This window comes from Papio anubis, chromosome 12 (assembly GCF_008728515.1).
Source record: "Papio anubis isolate 15944 chromosome 12, Panubis1.0, whole genome shotgun sequence".
In the NCBI taxonomy this organism is placed as follows: Eukaryota; Metazoa; Chordata; class Mammalia; order Primates; family Cercopithecidae; genus Papio; species Papio anubis.
This window is the reverse complement of record NC_044987.1, coordinates 106,054,446-106,078,663: the sequence shown is the minus strand read 5'-3', so window position 1 is coordinate 106,078,663 and position 24,218 is coordinate 106,054,446. Positions and strand designations below refer to the sequence as shown.

Below are 24,218 nucleotides of genomic sequence, written 5' to 3'. Positions count from 1 at the left end.
TCCCATGCTCAGGAAAACTAAAGTCATAATTTTCTTGCCCACTCTCCATATTAAAAAATTATTGTTTCGTTCGTTTTTTCTTTTCCTATTTTTAGTAAATAGCTCCAGCAATGCTTAGGCCAAAAACCTGGGAGTTATCCTTAACAATTTTCCTCCCTTACTCTTCAAATTCAGCCTGTTACCAATTCTTAGCACTTTTACTCCCTGAGTATTTTTCAAAACCACCTACTTTTCTCCATCTCCATTACTGCCTCCTCAAACCAGAGCATAACCATCCCTACATCGGTTCATCCAGTACCTCCTAGCTGGTCCTCTTACTCTGTTCACTCTTGCCTCTGTTCAACCTATTCTCTCCACAGTACTCAGAATTCTTCAAATATAAGTCAAATCATTCTTAAAGCACTCTAGGAAATTCTTACTGCTATTTAAAGTGGACTTGATCTGCTTTTCTTGATCTGCTCCCTGCCTATTTTTTCATCCTCTCTTTTGCCCTCTCTCCTGCCAGGACTGTCACACATGGTATCTCTTTTGTCTGTGGCATTGTTCTCACTGTGGGTTCTCAGCTGGTCAATTCATACTAAACCTTCTGGCCTCAACTTAATCTTACCTCCACAGAATCCTTTACTAGCTACCTCCCTGCTCCACCAGTGCAGAGGCAACGTATACCCTCCTGGAGTGTACTGTCATTGCACCATATTTTATCTTTTATAACTTATCACATGTAATAAATGAATCACTCACAAGAGAATGAACATGATAACAGCAGGGACTGACTATGTTTTACTCATTATTATAGTGCTTGTATCTGACATGTAATAGGCTGTAAATAAATAATGAGTGAATGTTTGCCTAATAATTGTTAGACTTTTTAAATAGCTGCAAGTAAAACATGGCAGTGCCAATTTGTCATATTAGTGCATATGACAGTCTATAATAGTTTGTGTATGGTGGGAAAATGAAAAGAAGTACTTAGTCTTACACCTAAATACAGTGTACGGCTGTTTATCTCTATAAAATTTACTAAGCTTTAGGTAACTTTTTCTGTGGGGAGGAATGTGCTGCTGTGCGTAAAAGAAAACTAAAAGATAATAACCAGTTGTGGGTATTTATCACCACTTATATCTTGGAAGAAGAAATCCTAGAAGAAAACTTATCTCGTTTAAAATCAGGGGATAGCATGTTGAAGCTATGATGAGCTGATTGTTAATGCTGTCTCTCTTCTCTTCACACCCACTCAAAAATTTCCTAATGTGGTCATCTCCATTTCTCAGCATCACAGAACACATAGACTTTGCCACCCCTATACAGCAGCCAGCAATGGAGCCTCTTTGCAATGGCAATCTCCCCACGAGTATGCATACCCTGGACCACTTGCATGGTGTTTCCAACCGAGCCAGCCTGCATTACACAGGGGAGAGTCAGCTAACAGAGGTGAGTGCTCAACTTTGTTCAGGCTGGTTTTTAGCCTCACAATTAGGATGCACATTGATAGTGGAAAGCACAGGTGACCAGGCCTTTAAAAAAAAAATAGGGGCTTTTTTTCAGTTAGGCATCACCTAGGTGGATTTGGGCCAAGCCTGATTTCTTTCAGGCCCTTGGACTGAGCTTGTTAGTCTTTTTTTATTTATGACCATGGAATTTTAATCCTAATTTACCCCTCAAGGGGAGTAGTTCTGCCTTGCCATCAAATACAGACTCTTGAGAAAAATGTTTGGGGCAGTTAATTCTCCTGTTGACATTTTTAAGAAGGAAGGTAAGGAAGGCAGACCCAATATATACCTAGCAAAGTATCTACCTAGAAGAATTGGAAAAACATGTCACAAGTATCCAACAGTAGAGCATTGGTTAAATAAATTTTGGTATAGAAGTAAGATAGTATACAGTGGCACCATTAGAAAATATATAGAAATATTCTTATTGACATGAATAAATTTTCACAGTATATAATGTGAAAACATAGGTAACAGTATATAGTATAATTCAATATTTTGTGAGAAAACGTACATAGAAAAATATCTGAAAGACATATAAAGGTGTTAAAAGTGGTTGATACCTCTCTATATGTCTTTACATGTCTGAATGACAAGATTACACATAGTTTATTTCATTTACTCTGTGGTCTAATGTCGCTATAATGAATGTGTTTTATATTCTGTAATTTTTGTTAAATGTGGGAGAGCTGAGGGGATGCTAAAACAGCCTTAAATGTATCTTCCATAGATTACCTTACCAATAGGACCACAGCATGTATCCCAGAAAAACAGTTTGCCTCTGTGGTATGGTGCCCGACTCAGCATTAGCAGTATCATCTAGATCCTGCATCGTTTTCATTCTACTAATCTGCCATCTTCCTTCCTTCCAGGTATTACAAAATCTCGGCAAAGACCAATATCCACAACAGTCGCTTGAACAAATTGGCACCCGAATTGCCAAAGTTTTGGAAAAGGTAAGTCTCCCCACAGAAAAGCTGGAAACAATTGCCCTCCTTCTAACTTCTTTTCTAGGTTATTTCCTCCTAAGTGTCTCTAACCTCTTCTGTTAGTTACTTAGCACTTGGTGGCTCAAAGGATAATGTGAAATAACTCCCCTCAGAATGTTTCAGTCACTTTTTTAATATTCTTTTCTGTCTCTTTGCCTACCTTCCGTGGTGAAACTTACCTAGTCAGTTTTCTCTTCTTTACCCCAGTATGTGTGTATAGAGGTGTTAGTATTGGAAACCATGGAATCTAGGTATATGAAATAAGTCAGATGTTCTTCTGATGGTGAAGAATATTTGGTATTTTGGATGATGGATGGGAAACACACTTTGAAATGTCTTTTCTCTTTAAATCATGAAACAAAATATTTACCAAATTGCATTTTCATAGAGCCTACAGAAAATATCATTGAGAGATTCTAAGACACCTCTTCTTCTGTGTGATATTTGTGTAAAGAGGAGGGGTTTTTTAATTTAATTTTATTACTTTATGACTAAGAATCTCTCTACTACTGTATAATATTAAATAGCTAATTTAGCATAGTCATTTAAAGAATTAACCCAACTTCAAATATGAATGTGACATTGTGAGACAGTGAGATAGCAACTTCCTTCATCTTCCGGATATCGCACATGGAAAAATCATCAGCAGACCCCAATTATAATGAAACTAGGGCAAGCACATGATCCCCAGACTTCAAAAAAATGTAAGGATTGCCAAAAGTGGTTATGATCCACGCAAAACCATTCAAGATGAATTGTAGCAGAAGTCAGGCAGGGTTAGCAATTTCAGAAAACATCAGCAAAATTCTACTACCTGAAGGAACTTTCTACAAGTAGCCCAACCAGGAAAATCCTGAGTAATAAAAACAGAGCAGACACAGCACTGATACAAAAATAAAAGAAAACCGGCTGGGCCCAGTGGCTCACACCTGTAATCCCAGCACTTTTGGAAGGCCGAGGGCGAGGCAGGTGGATCACTTGAGGTCAGGAGTTCAAGACCAGCCTGGCCAACGTGGTGAAACCTCATCTCTACTAAGAATACAAAAATCAGCCGGGTGTGGTGGCATGTACCTGTAATCCCAGCTACTTGGGAGGCTGAGGCAGGAGAATCAGTGCTAGCCCAGGAGGCAGAGGTTGCAGTGAGCCGAGATCATGCCACTGCACTCCAGCCTGGGTGACAGAGTGAGACTCCGTCTCAATAAAGAATGAATGAATGAATACCATAGGAAAAAGCAGTAAAACTTACCAAAGAACACACAGCAGGAAACTATTGTCATGGAACACATTATAATTCAGACTAAACTTTTCTCCGTGGATTAAAATATTAGGCCAGGCAGAGTGGCTCATGCCTGTAATCCCAGCACTTTGGTGGACAAGGCAGAAGGATCATTGGAGCCCAGGAGTTTGGGCCAGCCTGGGCAACATGGCGAGACCCTGTCTCTACAAAAAAATTAAAATGTTTGCACACACCTGTAGTCTCAGCTACTTGACAGATTGAGGTGGAAGGATCGCTTAAGCCCAGGAAATTGAGGTTGCAGTAAGCCATGATCATGCCACTGTACTCCAGCCTGGGTAACAGAGTGAGACCCTGTCTCATTTAAAAAAAAAAAAAAAAGTCGCCTTAAAGAACACAAAGCAAAAATATAAAAACACAGGAGAAAGATTAGCAATGGATATAAAAACAGGAGATAGAAAACTGAAATATATTAAACTTGAGTGCCAGGCCAAACAGGTCAGTAGTAGAAAAATTTTGTCATAGAACTGATGACAAAATTGGAAGGAGCAGCAAGAGAAATACAGCACAAACACAGAAAGGGACATAGAGGACAGAAGTGACAAGTGACTAAAATAAAATAGAGAGTTAAAGAAAAATTGAAGATATTATGTTAGAGAGGAACATATTTTAAGCTCTACATTCAAATAAGATTTGAGTCTTATTCTATTTCTGATTTTGTTAAAAGGGTGCACTGTGTGCCATAGAAAACTGATCCAGAACAGTCAACAGCAATGCTTATTGAAGCAAAATTACTCCATCTTGGAAGAAAAATTAAAAAAATTAAAAAGCAAGAAAGAAAGGAAGGAAGAAAACAAATATAATCAGATATTTCAACAGCAACTCTTGATTCCAGAAGACAATGGAGTAACATATTTAGGATACTTAAAGAATAAAAAAAGATGAGCCATGGATTTTATGTGCTACCAAACCAACCATCAATATAGAGTCCACAGACAAATTGCCATTAACATGCAACAAATATTGTTTCCATGAGCCCCTTCTTGAGAAGACTCTCTAGAGATAAGCTTCAGACAGCGAAAATGACCAGAGCAGCATTGGTATAAGGGACTAGTAGCAAGCATTATATAATTGTCTATAGAGCCAAGACTGAATAATGACTCTAAGAGAGGCAAGACAGTACCGTGTGTTATGGAAGCTCTTCAGCTTACCATGGGGTTACATCCTGATAAACCTATTGTTAAGTTGAAAATACCATAGGTTGAAATGTATTTAGTACACCTAACATACCAAACATTATAGCTTAGTCTAGCCTTTCTTAAATGTGTTCAGAACACTTACATTAGCCTACAGTTGGGTAAAATCATCTGTCAGCACAGTATATTATAGAGTATCAGCTGTTTACCCTTGTGATCATGTGGCTGACTGGCAGCTACAGCTCACGAGAGTGTTGTACTGTTTTCTACTGTATGCCTGTTGCTTTCACACTGTCAAAGTTGAAAAATCCTAAGTTGGGGATTGTTTGAGCTCTGAAAATTTAGTTATAGTAATTATCAAAAAATGGTGAGAGAATAGGAGAATATATAAGAGGTGAAATAAGCTCACTGATTACTTAATAGGTACTGGTTGGGAATTAAAGAATGATACTTCAAATTAAATGCTGGTGGGGAGGAAAGGTAGAAATGTAAGAAAAGGATACAGGTAATTTCCTTACCATTTGTATGTATTTTTTGACCAGTAGAATATAGCCCAAAAAAAGTGTGATGGAAGGGAGAGTAATGGTATTATATAAAGGCCTTACTGTATATATACAATACAAGCCTTCCTAAATACCAAAAGATAACCTGAAAAGACACAGTATGCAAATAAGATAGACAATATAGTAAAATAATACACATGTATACATATTAAACAGATGTATTCAAGGGACCAAGGACAAACAATTATATCCATAATTGCAAATGTTCTTACCTTAACTATTAAAAGAACAAGATGTTCAAATTGTTTAACAAAGCATAACCAAACATCCTATATTCAAGAAACATCCAAATAAAATTTAACAAGATTTAAGGTAAAAATAAAAGAATGGATAAAGGGTACAAGGCAAATACAAATAAGAGATCAAAGTTTATGATCTCCATACCTAACAAGGAAAAACTTAGATCAAAAAGCTTGACATGACAAAGAAATATACTTTATAATGCTAAAGACTACAGTTTACAATAAACTTGTAATAATTGTTAGTATTTATATATCCACTAACACAGAAACAAATGTCATAAAGCAGAGACTAAGAGAGATTCACGGAAACATTAAAATATACCACATAATACCAAACAAAAAATTAATAAGGATATAAAAGACCTAAATAGCATAATCAGTAAGGTAGATCTTATTAGATATATCAAACTCTGAACTTTGATAATAGGAAATACATCTTTTTGTCATTTGAACATAGATTATTCATTCATGAAAATTGTATCAAAGCAGTGAACAAATTCCAAGGAAAAAATAAAAGTAGCATTTTCTGGCCAGAATGCAAAATAATAATAATAATAAAAAATAACAATATAAAAGCCCTCCTACCTGGAAATTCTAAAACATGTCATTTAAACAGCTCCTGAGTCAAAGGAAAACTAAAAAATTTAGAATTTCTTGAAGATAAATGAAAATAAAATAACAGGCTAAAACAGTTTTCAGAGAAATTTTCATAGCGTTAAGTACCTGTAGCAGTAAAAATGAAAAATAAGAAAAGATATGAATTAAACACCCAAAACTGGGATGAAAAGATAAACCAAACTAAAAGCAAAAGAAAAAAGATGCATTAGTTATACAGAAAATCAGAAGAAATAATGAATCCAAAAGTTGAGTTTGAGGTATGTATCAATAAAATAGATACATCATTAGCTAACCTAATAAAGGAAAATGAGATTGCCAAAGTAAAATTCGAAAGACAGGGGGACATGACCATAAAAATAGGACGTTTAGAAAATCACACTAGTTTGACCAAAACATATAATTTATTCAAATATGTTTGAAAACCTAGGTGAAATAATATTTTTTAGAAAACTACAATGCAGAAAAAATGACCTCAGTAGAAACAGCATCTAAGTCAGAAAGATTGCCCTAGAAGAAATGGAAAAAAATCGTTAACTCCAACCAAAAAGCACACTAGGCCCAGATGACTTCAGAGGACTTTTACAAACCTTTAAAGACCAAAAATTTCCAGTGCTGCTATATTTCAGAGTATCAAAAAAAGAAAATGTATTTTACAAAGAAAACGTATCATTGTTCCCCGAATCTGAAAAAATTGGCATTAAAAAAAAACTACTAACCTATTTCACTTGTTATCAATTCAAAAGTGATAAAATAGTAGCAAACAATCTAACAGCATATTTTGAAAAACACTTTATGACTAAAAGGCTGCTCTAGGAATACAGAATTGATTTACTATTTGGAAACCATTAATATCATCCTTCATATTGATAGAGGGGAAAAATCATATAATCATATCCAAACTTGTGCAAACATTGGATATATTCAATACCAACTTAGGTTAAGAACTCTAAGAATTGATACTTTTCTTAGCACAATAACACACACACACACACACACACACACACACACTCTTAGCAGAAAAGCCAGGACCTTACTAGGTGCCTTCTAAATGCTTTTCTACTGAAGTCAAGAACCAGACAAGAATGTCCCCTCTATCTACTACTACTCAACATGAGTTTGAATGTATTAATATAGACAAAGACATTCAGACTGCCTACTGTATCTGCTAAAATCATATATCTGGAAAACCCAAAAGAATCCATGGAAAACTAACTACAAAGAATATAAGAATTTAGTCAAATAACATTAAAAGTTAATACACATGTAAAAGTAATATTCCAGTTAGGATGTAGTAGGTCAGGGCAGGTCACTGCCTTACAATAACTTGAATGAACCAGATAAACTTCTAAAATCATGTTTTTAAAGCTATCATAGAACTAGGCAAGCAACAAGATATGAAAGAACTAAATTACTAGTGACAGAAGAACCTTTCCAAAGTGAGTGGTGATTGCCAGCTGTGTCTTCCTGCCTATGCCGCCAGCGCTTGTTGATTCAGGGTATGAGCTAAGAACTGGCCTTAGCCTAGGGAGAAAGCCATTACTGAGAAAAAAGACAAAGTAGTAAAGCTTTTAGCAGTTGTTCAAGGTGGAAGTTAACAGATTGGAAATCAAACACATGACCAGTTGTTTTCCAAGGAGCATTTTGATTAGAGCTAAGGCCACACAGGAGTCTGGGGGATTAGGCCCAAAACTTAGGAAAGGTAGAGTGAAATATCTCCATCTCGCACTGCTTAGGAAGTAAGGAGATGCCGAATGACAGAGCCAGCCATAATCATGTGGCTTTTTCCCCTCAGGATTTTCATCTAGATACTACTTGGATGCGAGACTGAAGTGAGCTGGGGACCTCTAACAGGAAGAAGTCTTTAGGGCTGAGGAGACAAGACACCTAACCTACCTACTCAGACACCTGAGGTCATTCCTGTTCCAGCACTCTGGGGATTCTGATTAGGTCTAAATTAGTTCCTAATCTAGCATTAGGTCTAATTAGGTCTAGCTTAGTTAATAATCAGAATCCCTGGTGTGCCACAACTAAGGAACAGGAATGACCCAGACAGACTGAGTCTTGCCAAACTGCATGCCCCAACCTAACTCATTATCGGGCAGGAATGAGTTGATGAGTCTTACAACTTCTTTGCCTAATAGAATGAAGGGAAAAACTGCCCTGATGAAATATTTTAATATCTGGAGCTGCTGTGGTTCTTTTATACAGAAAGACCAGAATACAATTTTTAGAAAAAAATACTAGATATGCAAAGAAGCTAGAAGGTATGGTTGATAACAAGGCAAAATGTAGACAACAGGAGCAGATTTACAGATAATAGAGATATTATACTCAGTAGACAAGGACTTTACGATAACTACAATTAATATATTCACAAAAATAAGGGAAAAGATGAAGAAAGCAGATGAAAAGAAGTACCTTTTCACCAGGGAACTAGAAACTATTTTAAAAATCAGATAAGCATTCTAGAATTTAAAAATAGAGTAATGAAAACTCATTGAATGGGTTTAATAACAGATTGAACAGAGCACAGCCCAGAATTGGTGAACTAGAAAAATATGCAGACAGAACCACAGAGAAAATAAGGGAGTGTGGGGATTCATAAGAGCATAAGAAACGATGGAAAAACTCCAAAGATCTAACATACATATAATTAGGGTCTGGGAGATAGAGAAGTAACAGAATTGGGCAGAAGTGATATTTGAAGAAATGGGCTAGAATGTTCCAAAATGGATGAAAGGTAGCCTACAGATTCTAGAAGCTCAGCAGACCCCAAGCAGAATAGGTACAATGAAAAGCACACCTAGGAAAATTAAAAGCTTAAGAGGCAGGAGGAAAAATACTATTTCTGTATCAGTTACCTATCATTACAAACAAACAAATGGCTGTTTACAATTACAGAACTTAGCAGCCATTTATTTCTTTGTAATTCTGCTGTCTGGGCTGGGCTCAGCCTGGCACTTCTGCTGATCTCACCTGAAGTCACTTACGTTGCTGGGGCTGCACACCCAAGAGCTCTTGACTCTCATGTTTGGTGCCTCTGGGGAAGCCTGGAAGAGTGGGAGCTGTCCAGGCTCCATCTCTACATGGTCTCTTAAGTACCATGTGATCCCTCCAAGTCCATCTGGTCTCTCCAGCTCCACATGGTCTCTCTGGCACAGTAATAATCACGTGATGGGTCAGGGCTTCAGAAGGGTAAAAAACAGAATCTACCCAGCTTCTCAAAGCCTAGAAACTGATACAGCATCATTTCAACTGCATTCTTGTTGGTCAGAGCCAGTCATCACAAAACCAGCTGAGATTCAAGGAAACAGATAGGACTTCACTTCTTGATAAGACATGGGTGAAGAGGAGGGCAAATAGAATTTTAGGGCATCTCTCATTTGCCCGAGTCTTCCTACTGGCTCAAATTTTTTAAATTCCTCCTACGTGCAAAATGACACCCACCCAAGAACCCCACAGTCCCATCCAATTATGGCATCAGGCTCAGAGTCTACTTGTGTACAGTAGTTCCTCCTCAACTGTGGTTTCGCTTTACATGGTTTTCAGTTACCCACAGTCAACTGAGGTTCAAAAATAGATGAGTACAGTAAAATAAGACATTTTGAGGTAGAGAAAGATGCAGACCACATCCACACAACTTCTATTACAGTGTATTATTTTAATTACTGTTTTATTGTTATTAATCTCTTACTGTATCTAATTTATAAATTAAACTTTATCATAGGTGTGTATATAGGAAAAAATAATAGTGTGTATAAGGTTCGGTACTATCCACAGTTTCAGGCATACACTGGGGGTCTTGGAACATATTCCCCCCCAGATAAGAGAGGATTCCTGTGTATGGAAGAGACTCCTCAGATACAGCTTCTCTTCACCTGTAAACCTATGAATTTAAACAAAAAGTTATTGGTCATAATCCACCCCTGCACATACAACCTACATCGTTATGGCAAGGATATGATGTCACATCAATTGACTAAATTTACAAGAGAGGAAATTGAAGGCATATAGCAATCCCATGGCAGTTGTGAACTCCGTCTGGCTGTATGTCACCAATTCCCCCAATTCCAGGGGTAGGGAACGTTTGATTAGTCTATTTTGGTTCTCTGAAGTTGGCTCCCTTTTCTGTTTCTCAGTTCTTGACTTTTTCTTTGAGCTGTCTTTCCTTGTCCACGAGAAATGTCCTGTTTTTGTAGCTGAATAGCTTTCTCAGCCTGCTTCTAGCCTCTGTCCCAACTGGCACAGTTATCCACACTGGCACAACTTCTTTAAAAAACTTCGTGGACTTTCAAATTATAAATCACTCACCCCACCAGAGAGAAGCCACACCCACAAATTTCTTCAAGAAGTCCTCTATATACTTTGAATGTGAATCAGGGATGATACCCTTTAGAGTCTTAGATGCCTTTTGTCTAACTAAGAGCATCCGCTAGGCACTGGCGTAAATCTTTCTGAAGTACAGGTGGTCGTCAACTTATGATGGTTCAACTTAGAATTCTTTTACTTTAGGATGGTATGAAAGCAATATGCATTCAGTAGCAACCATACTTCAACTACCCATACAACCATTCTATTTTTTATATTCAGTACACTATTCAGTAAATCATGAGATATTCATCACTTCATTATAAAATAGGCTTTGTGTTAGATGATTTTGTTCAACTATAGCATAATGTAAGTGTTCTGAGCACATTTAAGCAATGACAGGTTAAGCTATGATGTATGGTAGGTTAGGTGTACTGAATGCATTTCAACTTAATATTTTCAGCTTACGATGGGTTTATTAAGACATAACCCCACTGTAAGTGAGGGAGCATCTGTAGTAGTAACAAGGTTGTATTGCATGTCCTTTATTTTATCTTGACCCTGAGACCATAGTCCTACTGTTAACGCTCTGGATTTTTTTTTTTTTTTTTTTTTTTTTAACTTCAGAACCTTTTGCTGGAGAAACTGGTAACGAGAAAGTTTTATTTTGTAACCCTGCAAGTCCCAGGTTGAAAGTATGTTCCTCTAAATTCTGCTTGAAACTGAGCAGTTCCTTGTTTAGTTCTTCTCTCTTTTAATACCTTTTACAGGTGTTTTTTGAAAAATTGCTTATCACTTTCAGCATTCTTCCTGGAAACCTTAGCCAGATATATAACTTCACTAGGTACTTTTTGTATCTTCCAAGATACAGTCTCACTTATTTTGTCAGTAGATTACATGGCTTCTGTCCAGCCTGAAATACCTATTTCCTCAGTGGTTTTCCGGCTTCCATTAGTAGTCTCTTTGCTGCTTTTCCACCAAATGTCTATAACCCAGTCCCCAAACTAGTGCTACATGTCTTAAGTTTCTACCATGGCAATGCTCTATTTAAATACGAAATACTATTTCAGTTATCTTTTTCTGCCTAACAAATCACCCCAAAATTTACTACCTTAAAACAAAACTATTCTTTGCTTAAGATTCTACAGTCTGAACTGGACTCAGCTGGGCATTTCTTCTGGTCTCACCTGGAGTCATTTACACAACTGCAGACATGTGGGGACTCCCCTGGGGCTGGCCACCAAAGATGGCTTTACTCAAATGTCTGGTGCCTCAACTGGGGTGGCTGCATTAGCTGGGGCACAGCTGCAATTCCCTCTCCAGCAGGGTCCTGGGCCATTTCAGATGATGGCTGAGGGCTCCAAGAGGGTGAAAGCAGAAGCATCCGGGCCAGGCCTCTCAGAGCTTGTGCATAAAACTGAAGCAGCACTACTTCATCCATGCTGCCTTTCAAAGCAAGTCCTGGGGCCTGCTCAAAATTACAGACAGGGAAAATATCCTCTACCTGATGGTAGTGACAAAGAATATGTAGCCCATCTTTAATTCGCCAGTTGCCTTCACAGTTGCAACAATGAGACTGTTAGCTTCTGAACAGAAATGATAGAAACTAGAAGCCATTGTAACAACATGTTTAAAGTGCAAGAATAAGAAAACTGCAAGCTTAGAATTCTAAACCAGCCAAAATCATCTTAAAAGATTAAGGCAAGATAAATATGTGTTCAAACAAACAAAAACAGAGAGAATTTGGTACCAGTAGGCCTGCATTGAAAAATTAAAGGAAGTTCATCAGGAAAATAATCCCAGATAGAAATATGGACTTGGAAGAAAGAATGAAGAACACTGGGAAACATATGTAAATGAATAGTAACTGTACAAAATAATAATTGTACACCCTGAGGAGTTTCAATTTTATGTACTGTATATCTGAAATTCATGGTAACAATAACATTAATGATGAGAGGGAAGCAAATGGAGTTTAAAAGTCCTAAGGCTTAATTGGTATCAGCCAAGTAGTAAAAGTAATAATTTGTATTGGCTTTAATAAGTAAAAAAGCATGTTTTAAGCTCTAGGCTAACAACTAAAAATTATTTTAAAATGTAACTTAATAGAAGGAAAATGGAATCATGTAGAACATTTGATTAATCCAAAGGAAGTCAAGGAAGATAAAGGTACATAAAAGTAGAGCACAAATAGTACAATGGCAAATATAGACCCAAGTACATCAGTAGTTAAATGGAGAAAGACTGTGTAACTTAAGAATTAAATGTGGGCTAGATTTAAAATTAAATTAAATTAAATTAAATTAAAAAATAACAGCTATATAACTATACCCTTGTCAGAGAAAGTAAACTTTATAATAAGAATCGTTACTAAAGTGGAATATTTTATAACAATAAAGGGATCTGTGGCAGGCTGAATAGTGTCCCCCACAAAGGTATCCATGTTCTAATCCCTGGAACCTGTGAAAACTATGTACATACACAGTATGGAAAGAAGAGGACTTTGCAGATAAAATTGAGGATCTGGAGATGGACCAATTATCCTGGATTATCCAGTTTATCCTGGATTATCTAGGTCCTAAAGCCAATCACATGTATTCTTATAAAGAAGGAGACAGAGAGAGACTTAATCCAGAAGAGAAGGTTGTGTGACAATAGAGGCAGAGTTATGTAGCCACAAGCAAAGGAATGCCAGCAGCTACAAGAAACCAGAAGAGGGAAGTAACAGATTCTCTTCATCCTCTGAAGGGAGCACAACCCTGCTGACACATTGACTTTGACCCAATGATACTGATTTTGGACCTCCTGCCTTAACAGCTGTGAAAGAATACATTTTTATTGTTTTAAACCACAAAGTATGTGTTAATTTGTCACAGTAGCTATAGGAAAGTAATATAGATTTAATTCACAGGTAGGTATGTTCTGTAAACAGTATGAACCTAAGAATATAGTCTAAAATATATAAGGTAAGCATTAGTGACATAACTGGCAGAAGAAATAGACATATTCCTAATTGAAGTAGTTTTGAATAAAATTATAATAACTGATAGCAGTTATTATTATATCAGACGAAAAAAACCACAATTACAAACTGGACCTAGTTGACATATAAGCACTGCATCCAGCAGTGACAAAATTCTTTTTTTTTTTTTTTTTTTTTTTTTTTTTTTTTTTGAGGCAGAGTCTTGCTCTATTGCCCAGGCTGGAGTGCAGTGGTGCTATCTTGGCTCACTGCAACCTCCGCCTCCCTGGTTCAAGTGATTCTCCTGCCTCAGCCTCCCGAGTAGCTGGAACTACAGGTGTGCACCACCACGCCCAGCTAATTTTTGTATGTTTTAGTAGAGATGGGGTTTCACCATATTGGCCAGGCTGATCTCGAACTCCTGACCTCATGATCCTGCCGCCTCGGCCTCCCAAAGTGCTGGGATTACAGGTGTGAGCCACCATGCTCAGCCCAAAATTTATTCTTTTACATGCACAAGGAAGGAACGTTTATCATATGTGAACACTTAACATATGACTTAGCCATAAAAAAGGACTCAACAAATTTCCAAAGATTTAAAGTACTTAGCATGGAAATGGATATTGACCAAAACAGATTAAGCCAGAAATCAGTACAGTTATCATACAAAAATAAATACTTTTCATATATACAATTAAAAAAAAAAAAACAGAAGTTGTAAGAGAATTTTAAAAGACAATACCTCAGGCAAGTTTTTCTAAAATCTCCAAAATTTAAAACTCTTCTGAAAAATGCAAACTAGGCTTGAACAAATGGAAAGACTTAACCATGTTCTTGCATGTGAAGTCTCAGCATCATATAATGTCAGTTTTCTTAAGTTAATGTGTCATTTTAATGCAATAACAAAAATGCCATGTTTTTTTCTGGTGCCAGGCAAGCTATTAATAATTGTTTAAGTTCATCTCAAAGAAGAAACGATCAAGAATAATTAGAGAAACTGAAAAAAAGAACAGTGGGAGAAGAGGAGGATTTAACCTAGAAGACATTAAATGTACATGAAGCCTTTAATTAATGTAGTTTGATATTGCTGCATGAATGCACAAACCAATGGGAAAGAATAGAAAACTAATTGCATATGGCAATTTTGAATACTGTAAAGGCAGCATCTCATCAGTGAAAGGAAATGTGTGTTTTAATGCTAAATAGAGGAAAAGATAAAATTGTATCCATTCCACCAGGTATGGTGGCTCATGCCTATAATCCCAGCACTTTGGGAGGCGGAGGCAGGTGGATCACCTGAGGTCAGGAGTTCAAGACCAGCCTGGCCAACATGTTGAAACTCTGTCTGTACTAAAAATACAAAAAAATTAGCTGGTGCACACCTGTAATCCCAGTTACTCAGGAGGGTGGGGCAGAAGAATCACTTGAACCCAGGAGGCAGAGGTTGCAGTGAGCCGAGATCATGCTGCTGCACTCCAGCCTGGGCAATAGAGTGAGACTCCATCTCAAAAAAAAAAAAAAAAAAATTACATCCATTCCTTCACTACACACCAAGATAAATTTTAAATGGATCAGAGATTAAAATAAGTGTAACAAAATGACTTCATACAAGGACAAATAGAATGCATGGGAATTTCTCTGTAACTTGGATATAGGGAAAAATTCCTAATTGACTCAAAATTCATATACACTAAGGAAAAAGATGAATAACTTAATTTTTTTAAAAAACTTGCATTTCAAATAAACACAATGGACAAAATGAAAAGCCAGGAACAGTATTTTCAAATTATATTACAGATAAAGGAATTTTAAACCTAATTTCTAAGGAGTTTTTTACAAGGAAGGAAGAAGTTCAACAATCTTAGAAAAATGGACTAGGTGCAGCAGAAGAGAAAATGAAAGCAGAAAATTATGGAAAATAGCCAAACGGAATTATAAAGAGGAAAAAGATGGAAATGCAAGCTTTTTTTAAAAAAGAGAGAATGATCTGCTACAATACAGGAGGCTGATCTAGGCAGAGAAAAAAACAGCCTTTAGAAGTCATGCAGGGCTAGAGAAATAAGATTGAATACTAGAAGGGCTAAGATCCTGCTGAGAAGGGAAAGACAGATGTGAGCCTAGTACTCTTCACAATACATTGGCAAATTCTGAAGCTACAAAACACAGGAGACCAGAAAGCCAAGTAGAAAGCTGTGAAAAACCGTTTTTAGGAGACTAGTACTAGAGTTCAAGACCCAGCATTGAGGGCAAGAGGCTTTTGATGACTATCCCGGGATTTCATTTGGAAAGTCTGGAGATTTGTGCCTTTTATGAAGGGACAAAACTAAGGGTAAGTGAAATTTGGGTCTAGGAATGGCAAGACCAGCAAGAAGATCACCATTGCCAACTGTAGCCTTTACACAATGGCATAGCAGCCCAAATTCAGTCAGCTATTGAATTAAGTTTATTGTCTATTTGCCAAGCTAAAGAATGTATGAATGCTCTCTTTAGAAGATAACATCATATGGAGCCTCGACACCTTCTTAGACACAATGTCAAGCCTTTAGTAAAATTATACTAGACATTCAAGAAATGAGACTGAAAACCAAGAGAAAGAGCACACAATAGAAATATGCCCACAGATGATTCAGGCTGTGGAGTTAAGACCAGGACTTGAAATAACAATGATAATGTGTTCAAGAAAATAGAAGACAAGGAGAAAATAAGTAAAAGGGAAATTTCCCCCCAGATAATTGGAACTTGTGGAAGATAAAAAGAATCAAATGGATATTCTAGAGCTGAGAATTGCAATAACTGAAATTAAGAACTCAATCAATGGGTATAAAATCAAATTAGACAATGGCGAGCCCAAAAATAAACCCTCATATATATAGTCAAATGATTCTCCACAAGGATGCCAAGACCATTCAATGGGGAAAAGATGGTCTCTTCAACAAGTGGTGTTAGGAAAACTGTATATTCATATGCAAAAGAATGAAGTTGGACCCTTACTTTATATCATATGCAAAAGTTAACTCAAAATGGTCCAAAGACCTAAGTGTAGGACCTAAAACTGTACAACTCTTGGAAGAAAACATAGGAAAAAAGCATTAAGACATTGTATGTATTTCTTGGATATGACAACAAAAGCACAGGCAACAAATGTAAAAATAGACAAATTGGACTATATTAAAATTTAAAACTTCTGGGTATCAGAGGACACAATTATTAGAGTGAAAAGACAGCCTACAGACTATGAGAAAATATTTGCAAGTCACACATCTAATAAAGGGTTAATATCCAAATTATATAAACAACTTATACAACTTAAAAACAAAATAACCCAATTAAAAAATATACAAAGGACTTGAATACTCATTTCTCCAAAGATGATATGCAAACAGCCAACAAGCATATGCAAATATGCTCAATACCACAAATCATCAGGAAAATGCAAATCAAACCACAATGAGATATCACATCACACCAATTAGGATGGCCACTATTAAAACAAATAAAATTAATAAGCATTGACAAGGATGTAGAAATTGGAACACCTGTGCATTGTTGGTGGGAATATAAAATGATGCAGCTGGCTTTGCAGACACTGCGGCCCCCCAACAGCCCCTGTCACTAGGCCATGGTCATCCCCACTGTGCCCTTCAGCATCATCAACAGCAAGCCCTTGGGAGACATCTTTCAGCTATTTGCAGACACATTTCCGAAGACAGGAGAAAACTTTCACACTCTGAACAATAAAGACAAAGGATTTGGTTATTAAGATTCCTGCTTTCACAGAATTATTCCAGAGTTTATATGCCAGGGTGATGACTTCACACACCATAATGGCATTGAGGGCAAGTCCATCTATGGGGATAAATTTGATAAGAACTTTATTATGAAGCATACAGGTCTTGGCATCTTGTCCATGGCAAATGCTGGACCCAAAACAAATGGTTCCCAGTTTTTCATCTGCACTGCCATGGCCAAGTGGTTGGATGGCAAGCATGTGATCTTTGGCAAGGTGAAAGAGGGCATGCATATTGTGGAAGCCATGGAATGCTTTGGGTCCAGGAATGGCAAGACAAGCAAGAAGATCACCATTGCCAACTGCAGACAACTCTAATAAATTTCACTTCTGTTTTATCTTAACCACCAGACCTTTCCTTTTGTAGCTCAGGAGAGCACCATTCCACCCCATTTGCTCACAGTATCCTATAGTATTTGTATTCTCACTGCAGTTCTTTGAGTTCTACATTTTCATTATATCCCTCCACATATAGCTGGATTGCAGAGTTAAGTTTATGATTATGAAATAAAAACTAACAAAAAAAAAAAGATGCAGCCACTGTGGAAAACAGTATCACAGTTTCTCAATTAAACATTGAATTACCATATGATTCAGCAGTTCCACTCCTGGATATATATCCAAAAGAACTGAAAGCAGGATTCCAAAGAAATATTTGCACATCCATGTTCATAGCCATACTATTCACAGTAGCCAAGGGGTGGAAGCCATCTGTGTGCCCATCCACAGATGAATGGATAAACAAAATATGGGATATACATACTATGAATACAGCCTTAAAAAGGAAGGAAATTCCAACGCATGCTACAACATGGAGGAATCTTGAGGAATTACGGTAAGTGAAATAAGCCAGTCACAAAAAGGCAAATACTGAATGATTCCACTTATGTGAGGTATCTAGAGTAGTCATATTCATAGAGACAGAAAATAGAATGATTGTTGCCAGCAACTGGGAGGAAGGGGCTGTGAAAAGTTGTTTAATGGATATTGAGCTTCAGTTTTCCCAGATGGAGAAGTTCTGAAGGTTGGTTACCTGATGTGAACATACTAAACACTACTGAACCATATACTTAGAATGGTTAAGATAAATTTTATGAGTTTTCACTACAATAACAAGTAGAACAGTAAACCAGATGATTAGTCACAGCAGAAAAGATGAAAGATAGGTCAAAACAGGTTATTAGAAAATATCCAGACTGATTTATAAAGACATAAAGGAATTTGTGGAGGCAGAGGGGAGATAAGGGAATAAAGGACATGTGGGTCACATCCAAAAAAAAATCCAACATACAGAATCCCAGGAGAAGAGGAGAGAGAACAAGGCAGGAGCAATGTTTGAAGAGGTAATGGCTCAGAATTTCCTAAAAATTATGAAAGACATTATTTCACAGAATCAAGAAAGTGTGTGATCCACAGATATAAATACAAAGAAGCCTTACTAGAACATCATAACAAATTGCCGAAAACAAAAGACAGAATAGAATCTTAAAAGATAGAGAAAAGAACTCACTTTGAAATGTCCAAGACCGACAGCTGACTTCTCAGCAGGAGCAGTGGAACCAGAAGACAACAGAGTGACATTTCAATTGCTGGAAGAAAACAGCACCAACCTATACCTCTGTACCCTGCAAATATCCTTTAAAAATGAAGCAAATTAAGTAATCATTATGTGTGTTATTGGCAAAATGATAGACCAACAGAACAGTGGAACAGAAGAGAGAGGCCAAGAATACACCCTTACATACATGGTCAAATGATTTTCTCAAATATGGTCAAATGATTTCTTCAAAGGGCACTAGAGCATTTGAATGAAGGAAATAAAATCTCTTTAATAAATATGTCTGGAACTCATGGATATGCATATAGAAGAAAAACCCTAACCCATACCTCACATCATCCACAAAAATCAACTTGAGATAAATTATAGACATAAAAGTAAAGCTAAAGCAATAAAGCTACCAGAGCAAAACATAAGATATTCTCTTTAAGTTCTTGGTGTAGGCAGAGACCTCTTAGAAAGCATGAACTATACAAGAAAAAAAAAATTGATAAGTTGGACTTCATTACAGTTTCTCAGCTGGGCATGGTGGCTCACACCTCCAATCCCAGCACTTTGGGAGGCCAAGACAGAAGGATTACTTGAAGCCAGGAGTTCAAGACCAACCAGGGCAACATAGCAAGACCCCGTCTCTACAAAAAATTTAAAAATTAGCCAGCAATGCCTGTAGTCCTAGCTACAGAGGAGGCTGAGGTGGGAGGATTGCTTGAGCCCAGGACTTTGAGGATATAATGAGCCATGATTGTGTCACTGCACTCCAGCTTAAAAAAAAAATTTAAATAAAATTTATCTTCAACAGACACTTAAGAAAATACACACAGACTTAAAAAATTCACAATACATATATCTGATGGACTTGAGTTCAAAATATATAAAGAACTACAATTTAGTAATTTTTAAAAAGACAATGCAGTTTTTTAAAGGTGAGTTTTGTGAATAGGCATTTCACAAAACATGATATATGTGTAGTAATTATATTTTTAAAGTACCCAATGTATTAGTCATCTAGAAATGAAAAGTAAAATCCCAGTGAAATACTACTTCATACCTTCTAGAAGGGCTACAGTGAAAAAGACAGACAATGACAAATGTTGGAGAGGATGTGGAGCAACTGGAACCTTCATATATTGCTAGTGGGAATAGAACATAATATGATTATTTTGGAAAACAGTTTGTCGGTTTATTAAAGAGTTATATATACATGACCCAGTAATTTTGTTGCTAGAAATTTATCAAAGAGGCATGAAAACGTATGTCCACAAAATACTTGGAAAAAAATATTTACAGCAGCCAAGAAAACTGGTAACAGTGAGGTGCCCATCAATAGAAGAATAGGTAAAGAGTGCTCTATTGAGACAGTGGATGCTATTCAGCAAAAAAGAACCAACATCCACAACATTGATGAATCTCATATTATTCTCACAAAAGAAGTTGGTCACAAAAAAATGCATAATGATTCTAACTACATGAAATTCTAGAATAGGGGAAAATAACATAGGGATAGACATCAGATCAGTAATTACTTCATGGGGGAAGGTGTTGACTGGGATACAGCATGAAAGAACTTTCTGGAGTGTCGGATATTTCTATGTCTTTGACTGTTTCTTAATTGTCAAAAGGGAATGTTACACTTAGGATCTGAGCATTTGTTTATGTAAGTTATACCTCACTTTAAAAAAATGAAAGTTAAATAAAGATTTTAGACCACTAAAAGCTGGAAGATGTGTGTTACCAACAGATTGTACTAAAAAATCACTAAAGGGTTTTTTCAGGCAGAAGGAAAACTATCCCACATGGAGGCTCAGAAGTATAGGAAAGAGCACAAAGCCACAGAATGGGTAAATGTTCGAGGAGACAGAAATGAGAATGGCTTTACAAAACGAGGACAGTAACATCTTCTAAAGTAAAAATGTGTAACAACAATAATAAAACAATAAAAGGCAGATGGGAACTGAAATAAAAATGAAATAACAATAATAATAAAACAATAAAAGGCAGAAGGGAACCGTACAGACCACATTAGATAGTCCTAGGACCAGTTAGACATTTCACATTCATGCCGCTGCAGCAGCCTCAGGGACACCCCCAGAGTGAGCCCTCACATAGCTCGCACCTTAGTCCAGGGGCCATTCTCTGCCCACCCGCATTTTCTGCCAAGCGTCAGTTCAGGTAGAAGGGAACAAATCAAAGTATTAATTGTGAGAACTACCCTAGCTTAGATACCCTAAGTTCCAAAAAAAGAATCAACATCTTTTATAATAGCCCCTTGAGCAGAGAGTCCTGGAGAGGAACATGGCTTGGCTACAAGAACCCTGACACTCAGAAGCTCAAAGCTGTGGCTTTTCTTCAGGTATTTGTAGTTTATTCACAATCATCTCAGTCCAGATAGGTTTACCAGCCAGTGTTATTTTTTACCATATGTTACCCATAACAGATATTAGATATTTAGTGAAATAAAGCTAGAAGTTTAATCCAACATTGTTTTCCATTTTAGGCTCATGGACTAACTTCCAGTACCTTGAGTTAAAACTTTAGGGTAGATAAGAATTACCTGGAGGCCTTGTTAAAACACAGATTGTTGGTGCCCTATGACTTACTTCCTAGCTCAGTAGCTCTAGGGCGAGGCTTGAGAATTTACATATCTGATAAATTCCCAGGTGATACTGCTGACCCATGGACCACAGTTGAAACCAATGCCTTATTCAATGGCAGTGATAACACAGTAAAAGTGCCCCTTTCCTGTTTACTGTTTGCAAAAGGTATGTTCTCATAGCTTCAACCTTTAAAATACTAGTCATTATTTATTATTGCTTCAAAAGCCCATCTCTTAATTGTCTCTTTAGGGAGTTTTTGAGTTCACCTTGACATTAATTGTCACTAACTGTCTGCAGATGGCATTGACCAGACTCTATTTTAGGGTTAAATCCATCTGATCCATCTACGCTATCAGAACCTTCAGGACGCGACTCAGGCTGCAGCTCAGAGGGCTCCACCAGTGGCCCTAGACTTGCACCAAGCTGCTGCCATTGCCACTGCACCAGCTTGTATGCCAGGTTACCACATAGTCCTATGTAATTATGTGGGCTGCTGCAGAGTAATTCCTTTACTTTTGTCCCCCGCTGCCTCAGGTAGAGGCTCGTAGACATTACTCCGTGCTCATTGGATGAGCAGGCAACTCAGCTTGGTCAGAGCCAGCCGGCTGCTCCACCCCCTTTGTCCTATCACAGACTCAGTCACAGACATAAACTCTCAAGTCCTGTGCTTGTCTCCTTCCCTCCCCCAGCCAGTCATCAATGCTTAGTTTGGCCTAATGCATCAGCTGCACCAAGGCAAAATTATTTTTGCCAACCAGCCCAGCTGCAGCTTGGTTTCTGGTCAAGTCTGTTTTATGGACAGTGGAGAGGAGTGGACCACTTCTCAGCATAAGTTTCTCTCCAGCTTTCATCCCTTTCCACAAGGGGAAGATTTCCCAGGGAACATAGCCAAAAGGTTAACATGAGATCAACTTCCCATGAGTATTCATGGATAAAGTGCCAGGTTTTAGCATTATCAAGGAAGTAGTGAAATTAAAGTAATAATACATATTTTTAGCATGTAATAGGTTGAAGATGCAAGTTGCAATCTCTAGGCTAACCATTTAAAGAATAGCAAAACGTGTATAATTAAAGGAAAAGGAATAAACATTTGATTAATTTTTAAAAAGAGACAAAGGAGGACAAAAGGAATGTGTGAAATAGAAGGCAAATAGTAAAATGACAGATAAACCTAATATATCAGTGATTAGAATAAATATAAAAGGACTAAGTACTCCAGGTAGAGTACTGACATTATCAACTGGGCTTTCAGATATGAACCAAATTATGGGCTTTTTAATATAAATATGCAACAGTTGAAATTAAACAAATTTTAAAAAGATATATCAGCCAGGCACAGTGGATCATGCCTATAATCCCAGCATTTTGGGAAGCCAAGACAGGAGGCTTGCTTGAGACCAGGAGTTTGGGACCGGCCTGAACAACATAGTGAGACCATCTCTACTTAAAAAAGCAAAGAAACCAACCTAGCCAAGCATAGTATTAACTACTCCAGAGGCTGAGGCAGGAAAATCCTGAGCCTAGGAGTTTGAGGCTGCAGTGAGCTATGATTGTACCATTTCCCTCCAGCCTGGGTGACCTCAGAAAAGAAAAAAGATATATCATGCAAATACTAGTAAAAACAAAGTTGATGTAGCTATACTAATATCAGACAATATGGAATTTAAGGTAAGAAGCATTACTACGGTTAAAGACAGACATTTCATAATGATAAAATGATTAGTCCACTAGGGATATAGAAAATTGTAAATTTATATATAACTAATAGCATAATTTTAAGTTATATAACAAGTATTAAACATGAATCTGCAGTCTTAGTGAATTTAACATACCTCTCAATAGGTAATAGAATTAAGCAGAGAAAAAAATCAGTAAAAATATAAATCATCTTACTAAAAAACAAACTTGACCTAACTGACATTTCTATAAGTTGATTTCAACTATCACAAACTACTCATTTTTAAAAAGGCGTATGGAATATTTGCCATCTTGATCATAACCTGAGTCATAAATTAAGCCTCAGTTAAATTTTAACACATTTAAAACATTTGCAGTATGTTTTCTGACCATAGTGGAATTAAGCTAAAAAAAAAAAAAAGATCAGAAACAAAAGAATAGATAGAAAATCTCCAGGCTGGGCGCAGTGGCTCAAGCCTGTAATCCCAGCACTTTGGGAGGTCAAGGCCTGTGGATCACCTGAGGTCAGGAGATCAAGACCAACCTGACCAACATGGTGAAACCCCTTCTCTACTAAAATTACAAAAATTAGCTAGGCGTAGTGGTGTTTGCCTGTAATCGCAGCTATTTGGGAGGCTGAGGCAGGAGAATCGCTTGAACCTGGGAAGCGGAGGTTGCAGTGCGCTGTGATCGCTCCGCTGCACTCCAGCCTGAGCGACAGAGCGAGACTCCATCTAAAAAAAAAAAAAAAAAAGAAAAAAAAATCTTTAGCTATTTTGGTAACATTAAGCAGTACACCTCTAAATAATCCATGGGTCAGTGAAAACACAAAGGGAATTAGAAAATATTTTGAAATGTATAATACAGTATAAAAGATATGGTATATCAGCACATGTGGGATGCAGTTAGAGCAATACTTGAGGGAAGTTTATATCCTAAATTGATATATTAGTTTAAAACAGAAAGAGGAGAAGAGATGAAAGTCAGTGATCTATGCTTC

General features: G+C 37.1%; 2 protein-coding genes across 8 annotated transcripts in view; both read left to right on the top strand.

Annotated features, from left to right (window-relative positions):
* Positions 1-24,218, top strand: part of TTC17 (tetratricopeptide repeat domain 17) — a 140,933-nt gene that overhangs the window by 95,990 nt on the left and 20,725 nt on the right. For 5 of the 7 annotated variants that reach the window (XM_003910009.2, XM_003910008.2, XM_021925888.2 and 2 more), the window contains 2 exons: positions 1,272-1,431; positions 2,363-2,446. In XM_003910009.2, the coding sequence (XP_003910058.1) occupies positions 1,272-1,431; positions 2,363-2,446 (244 nt within the window). Of the gene's footprint in view, positions 1-1,271; positions 1,432-2,362; positions 2,447-4,440; positions 7,068-14,535; positions 14,875-24,218 lie in introns of those variants that run through there. The other 2 variants (XM_017948455.3, XM_021925889.2) reach the window with 2 other exon arrangements.
* Positions 15,095-17,954, top strand: LOC101024742 (peptidyl-prolyl cis-trans isomerase A). The gene is given in 1 exon segment (XM_009186265.4): positions 15,095-17,954. A coding segment is annotated over 1 exon segment (486 nt). The 5' UTR covers positions 15,095-17,221; the 3' UTR covers positions 17,708-17,954.